We start from the raw sequence: 7,057 nt of genomic DNA on the forward strand, positions 1-7,057 counted from the left end.
AGCTGATGGTTGTATGGTCACCTTAATGACCATCTCAACCTACTTCTGAGAATCGCAGGGATCGGCCTGTAAATAACTAAGCAGCACTCTGTGAAATCTGTAATATTAGAGGATTAATAGCTGACAGATTATTATATATGTTAATTATAATGTATTCCTTACTTCAATTATCCTGGATACTAACGAGGACAATGTTTTTACAAGGTAGACACACCAAATCTGGAGATCACACACATTGCCTCAGGCCTCAAGGAAGATGATTTACTGCCAAAATTTATCTCTCACATTAATCTCATGAAACATTTGTGAAATGGAGTAGATGACACCAATCCAGACCTAGATAAAATCCACACCAGGCATGGTGGCATCTCTAGGGGCTTGTGGCCATCTAACTCCATTCTAGATGTCCCTCACAAAGTGCCCCTCACATTAAAATGTATAACACAATTTTGATCCTAAAGCTGAGGCCCACACTGTCCAAGCCTTCTTCTATCATATTTCAGGATTCCCAAAAACACTTGATCGAAAAATCTTCTAATGTCAACATCCAGAAGACACAGCTGAGAAGATATGATCTTCAGTCTGAAGTAAATGCAATCTTTGACAAAATCCAAAAACTGATCCCAAATGTTCAATTCACCAATTTCAATAGAAGTACGAGTGGGAAGAACAGTAAGGTCTTCATAGTCAACAATAAGGAACAATACTGTCTCGGAGAAGACCTTGTAGTACAGGTTGATATGTACGATCACCTGGGCAACAGGAAGACGTATGGAGGAGACTTCATAAAATCACGACTCTTTTCTCAAAAGCTTGGAGCGTCTGTGTCTGGTAGGGTGGAAGACTTTCACAATGGATCCTACCATATCCACTTTCCATTACGATGGGTTGATGATGGTCAAGCCAAGGTCTCCATTAGACTATGGCATCCCAGTGAAGGGATTGCGGCTCTCTGGAGAGCACGACATGCTAGTCTAGGGGTTCTTGGTTACCAAGGAAAGTATGAATATCTAGGCAAAGAAGCAATCACTACATGTGGCTTTCAGCTTAACACACCAGAAGAGATTTGTGAGTACAAGGATGAGTTCTATGAAGAGGTCTTCTACTGTATTAAACCAAAGGGCCTTCCCTGCGAATGTTTAAATAATATGAGAGCGGTGGATATTTACGTGACCAATCTTACAGCGGGGGAGAGATCACTATTTAACAGGTATGAGTTAAAGTTGTCTTTAAGAGCTGAGTTAATAGACGTAATTGTACCCATTGAATACCCAACCCAAGTGCCAAATACCAATCCCTAGTGCCAAGTACTGTCCAAAAAAGTCAAGCCCACTTCCTTACAAATGAGGCTCTTCTTGCAAGGTCCTAACTCAGCTTTATTATGTTATATATTGGACCCAATTTAATGTATATAGTATGTAGTCCACCCATATGCCAAATTCTCTTCCTGTACTCAGAAGAGGGAAGCCTACAAAAAAATGATCTTGGCCCCTTGACAGGGTGGCCTTATTAATTGTAGAACAAAGGAGCATCAAAGCCATTAACAGCCATGGTCTCCAACCTGATGCTCCTCAACTTTTTGTGATTGAGATTGGAGACTACCACCTTCTCGCCATGTTGGTGACAAGAAGTTCCAAAAAGTCTCACGCCAGATTAACAGCAACCAAAACATAGTAAAATATAATACGATAACAATACAATAATAATAGTGTCCATAGTGTTTATTGAATTCTATATGTCTAATTGGTATCCTACACTTTTTTGAAGGTCCAATGTTGGGGTGGAAATGGCTGGAAGTTTGGATAATGTAACGGTGACAGATTGTGAAAGTAAGTACTGAGTTATATTTTACTTCTTTCTATCCTATGTTATCTGCTACATTAGTCAAAGGGAGGACAATATTAGTGTACTCGACTCCCTGGAGAAGAAGTCAAAGAATTTTTACTCTCAAAGTCAGACAGCATTAAAGAGGACCGGACACCAGATCCAAATACATGGCGCTCTCATCCTGAGCATTTTGGTGTTTTGTTTATCCAGATCCATTCAGACATTCCATAGATATAAGCCCTTTTAGTGTTGATATAAAATAGGGTCTACAAGCCCAAGTGGGTAACACTGCGGTATCTTTGGGGGTGGGGTCATACCGTGTTACTGCCCACTTGGCTACTAGACCCTAATTTATAACAACATTAAAAGGGCTTATATCTGTGGAATGACTGAACAGATCTGGATAAACAAAGCACCAAAATGCTCAGGATGAGAGCGCCGATCACATGATGTATGCGATTGGACTTTTCAGACCTGGTGTCCTCATTAAAATACTATTACACTGGGATCTATGCAGAGGGGTTTAGAAAGAAATGGGAATAGGGAGGAAAGAAGAAAATTAATGAATAATAATAATAAGCAATAATACCATAATAAAAAACAGGAAACAATTAGAGATGAGCGAACAGTGTTCTATCGAACACATGTTCGATCGGATATCAGGGTGTTCGCCATGTTCGAATCGAATCGAACACCGCGAGGTAAAGTGCGCCAAAATTCGATTCCCCTCCCACCTTCCCTGGCGCCTTTTTTGCACCAATAACAGCGCAGGGGAGGTGGGACAGGAACTACGACACTGGGGGCATTGAAAAAAATTGGAAAAAGTCATTGGCTGCCGAAATCAGGTGACCTCCATTTTAGACGAATAGTGGATTTCAAATCCGGGTCATATGAGAATGTGAACTTTGTGACTATGAGACAGGGATAACTATACAGGCAGGGATAGCTAGGGATAACCTTTATTTAGGGGGGAATGTTATTAAAAATAACTTTTTGGGGCTCTATCGGGTGTGTAATTGTGATTTTTGTGAGATAAACTTTTTCCCATAGGGATGCATTGGCCAGCGCTGATTGGCCGAATTCCGTACTCTGGCCAATCAGTGCTGGCCAATGCATTCTATTAGCTTGATGAAGCAGAGTGTGCACAAGGGTTCAAGCGCACCCTCGGCTCTGATGTAGCAGAGCTGAGGCTGCACAAGGGTTCAAGCGCACCCTCGGCTCTGATGTAGGAGAGCCGAGGGTGCACTTGAACCCTTGTGCACCCTCGGCTCTGCTACATCAGAGCCGAGGGTGCGCTTGAACCCTTGTGCACACTCTGCTTCATCAAGCTAATAGAATGCATTGGCCAGCGCTGATTGGCCAATGCATTCTATTAGCCCGATGAAGTAGAGCTGAATGTGTGTGCTAAGCACACACATTCAGCTCTACTTCATCGGGCTAATAGAATGCATTGGCCAGCGCTGATTGGCCAGAGTACGGAATTCGGCCAATCAGCGCTGGCTCTGCTGGAGGAGGCGGAGTCTAAGATCGCTCCACACCAGTCTCCATTCAGGTCCGACCTTAGACTCCGCCTCCTCCAGCAGAGCCAGCGCTGATTGGCCGAATTCCGTACTCTGGCCAATCAGCACTGGCTAATGCATTGTATTGGCGTGATGAAGCAGTGCTGAATGTGTGTGCTTAACACACACATTCAGCTCTACTTCATCGGGCTAATAGAATGCATTGGCCAATCAGCGCTGGCCAATGCATTCTATTAGCGTGAACTGAGTTTGCACAGGGGTTCTAGTGCACCCTCGGCTCTGCTACATCAGATTGCTACATCTGATGTAGCAGTGCCGAGTGTGCATCAGATGTGTAGTTGAGCAAAACTGACTCAGCACTGCTAAGTCTCTGCATTCGCATAGGAATGCATTGGCCAGCCTTCGGCCAATCAGCGCTGGCTCTGCCGGAGGAGGCGGAGTCTAAGGTCGGACCTGAATGGAGACTGGTGTGGAGCGATCTTAGACTCCGCCTCCTCCAGCAGAGCCAGCGCTGATTGGTCGAGTTCCGTACTCTGGCCAATCAGCACTGGCCAATGCATTTCTATGGGGAAAAGTTAGCTTGCGAAAATCGCAAACTGACAGGGATTTTCATGAAATAAAGTGACTTTTATGCCCCCAGACATGCTTCCCCTGCTGTCCCAGTGTCATTCCAGGGTGTTGGTATCATTTCCTGGGGTGTCATAGTGGACTTGGTGACCCTCCAGACACGAATTTGGGTTTCCCCCTTAACGAGTTTATGTTCCCCATAGACTATAATGGGGTTCGAAACCCATTCGAACACTCGAACAGTGAGCGGCTGTTCGAATCGAATTTCGAACCTCGAACATTTTAGTGTTCGCTCATCTCTAGAAACAATACAATAAAATACTTAAGAAAGCAATAAACATAATAAGAGATATGAGAGATAGCTGATAGATATGAGATAAATAGATAGATAGATAGATAGATAGATAGATAGATACTTATAGATATAGATAGATATCACCACAATATTTCTGATTTTGCAGCATCTTGAGATGATATGTGCCCTAATAACTGTTTTGTGTGTTCTTTGTTCAGATCATCCACCAACCTTGAACATAACATGTCAGACAGGGATGAGCTCTCCCATCCCCAGTGGATACTTCTACAATTACACCTGGCACCCAATGTATTGTAGGATGACAGTCTATAAAACAGGGGACGACTATATTAAATGTCTGCAGGGGAAGAGCCTGTACCTCATCGGAGATTCCACGTTACTTCAGTACATGTTGCACTTCACTGAGACCATCAAGAGTACGTGATACCCATGTCTTCCCTACCCATATCAGCTAGGATTACCATTTACTACCCTAGACCACCAGGGAAGATATTAATCACTTTACTGCCCAAGACCTCCAGTTATTTTTTTTTTTATATATTTGCTGCCGTTTTCTCCTGTGATATTTTCATTCATTACTTTACTGCCATCTGAGATGTTATTATTTTATTAATAAACCCTTTATTGCCCGAGCCCACCTTGGATCTCTGCCCTAGCCCACCTGGGATCTCTTCCCTAGCCCACCTGGTACCTCTGCCCTAGCCCACCTGGTACCTCTGCCCTAGCCCACCTGGTACCTCTGCCCTAGCCCACCTGGGATCTTTGCCCTAGCCCACCTTGGATCTCTGCCCTAGCCCACCTGGGATCTCTGCTTTAGCCCACCTGGTACCTCTGCCCTAGCCCACCTGGGATCTATGTCCTGGCCCACCTTGGATCTCTGCCCTAGCCCACCTGGGATCTCTGCCCTAGCCCACCTGGGATCTCTGCCCTAGCCCACCTGGTACCTCTGCCCTAGCCCACCTGGTACCTCTGCCCTAGCCCACCTGGGATCTTTGCCCTAGCCCACCTTGGATCTCTGCCCTAGCCCACCTGGGATCTCTGCCCTAGCCCACCTGGTACCTCTGCCCTAGCCCACCTGGGATCTCTGCCCTAGCCCACCTGGGATATCTGCCCTAGCCCACCTGGGATCTCTGCCCTAGCCCACCTTGGATCTCTGCCCTAGCCCACCTTGGATCTATGCCCTAGCACACCTGGGATCTCTGCCCTAGCCCACTTGGGATCTCTACCCTAGCCCACCTGGGATCTCTGCCCTAGCGCACCTGGGATCTCTGCCCTAGCCCACTTGGGATCTCTACCCTAGCCCACCTGGGATCTCTGCCCTAGCCCACCTGGAATCTCTGCCCTAGCGCACCTGGGATCTCTGCCCTAGCCCACCTGGGATCTCTGTCCTTGCCCACCTGGGTCTGAGCTGTTGTTCATACATTTCATCAAAACAAAACAAATCAACAATTGCAACATTTAGAAAATAAATGAATATAAAGTTTTATGCTTTTATCCTGCTTTATTTTTCCACCAGTAGTGAAATATTTCCGTAATCGTGAGGGTGGGTGGAATTCATGGGAGAAGACATTGGAGGCTTTGAACATGGATAAAGATATTTATATCTCCTACAAAAGGCACGGCTTCCCACTAGAAAGCTTCAACTTCTATTATTTCAAGGAGGACATGTACGCCAGTCGTCAGATCGACCAACGTGCTGGAGGGAAGGACACCATCTTTGTTATCACCATGGGACAACACTTTAGACAGTTTCCCCTAAAAATCTATATAAGACGAGCCATCAACATCCGCAGAGCCCTGGAACGACTGTTTCTAAGGAGTCCGGAGACCAAGGTCATAATCAAGACGGAGAACACCAGAGGAGCTGATGGCCATCAAGAAAGAACAGGTGACTTCCATGGCTATACCCAATATCTGGTGCTTAGAGAGGTCTTCCAAGGCATCAACGTGGGCTTTGTGGATGCCTGGGACATGACAGTGGCCGCCTTTACAGAGTTAGTTCATCCTCTAGGATTCACATTTGCCAATATTATGAGCTTGACGTTCACCTTTGCTAGTTCATAAACTTATCTTTTTTACCGAGACTTGCGAAAGTTACGAGACTACGATATAAAACTAAAAAAGTTTGCAATATGTTTACAGCGTGGTTTATAGATCGTCGCATCTTGAATCTGACACCTATATGTTTACCTTTGTGATTCCTTGATAGCGCCGAGAAAGCTGTTGCCATTGGGCTCAATAAACCCCCTCCATTGTTTGTCACTTACCCAGAACTTAGGGTTGTCGGATGTGACGGTGAATGCCCCTTTAAGTGCCATAATCGCTTTGATAGTCTTTGTATGTCTTTGTGTTAGGTCTTGTAAAATGAAACAGCTATCCTCCTCCTCACAGATAAAATTTTCATTGTCCCATAAAAAATACTGATCAAACTTGTCTGTTCTCAACCAACACATAAAATATTCTGATCAGTCATGAATGGGAGGAATCTGTGATCTAGAAAATGAAGCGTCGCTTTGTGGATGTCGTTACAAAGTCGTCTGAAGGTGCGATGAACATATTTTATATTACTGGAAGGGTGGGGTTAAGAGGCAACAAAAAAAAATCCTATAAAACTTTACCAGATGTTGACTGCTGAGATCAGATGGTGGCCACCATGTTGTGTCCAAAGTCCATGACAATGACTACTCATTAACTCTATGGCAATCGGTGACATCATGAAAGAAGAGGAAGTTACATGTTAGCGCCAACTTATTGGCCAATTTAACGCCACTGAGGACAGTATTGTTATCGTAACGCTGACTTTCACTATTGTGAATACAATGATGGT

At 44.7% G+C, this 7,057-nt stretch overlaps 1 protein-coding gene across 1 annotated transcript; it reads left to right on the forward strand.

Moving 5' to 3' along the window:
• The first annotated feature begins 434 nt into the window (after window positions 1-434).
• On the forward strand, window positions 435-6,294 carry LOC142216732 (NXPE family member 2-like). The gene is made up of 4 exons (XM_075284765.1): window positions 435-1,210; window positions 1,768-1,829; window positions 4,428-4,646; window positions 5,747-6,294. The coding sequence occupies exons 1-4, from the start codon at window positions 435-437 to the stop codon at window positions 6,292-6,294; spliced, it is 1,605 nt and encodes a 534-aa protein (XP_075140866.1).
• Window positions 6,295-7,057: the final 763 nt, after the last annotated feature.

The sequence above is a fragment of the Leptodactylus fuscus genome, chromosome 8 (assembly GCF_031893055.1).
Source record: "Leptodactylus fuscus isolate aLepFus1 chromosome 8, aLepFus1.hap2, whole genome shotgun sequence".
Classification (NCBI taxonomy): domain Eukaryota; kingdom Metazoa; phylum Chordata; class Amphibia; order Anura; family Leptodactylidae; genus Leptodactylus; species Leptodactylus fuscus.

Excerpts from the sequence above, each read along its gene's own strand:
- LOC142216732 (XM_075284765.1), top strand. The coding sequence starts at position 435 with ATGTATAACACAATTTTGATCCTAAAGCTGAGGCCCACACTGTCCAAG. Across the intron at positions 1,211-1,767 it reads GAGAGATCACTATTTAACAG|GTCCAATGTTGGGGTGGAAA; the intron begins GTATGAGTTAAA and ends ACTTTTTTGAAG. Across the intron at positions 1,830-4,427 it reads AACGGTGACAGATTGTGAAA|ATCATCCACCAACCTTGAAC; the intron begins GTAAGTACTGAG and ends TTCTTTGTTCAG.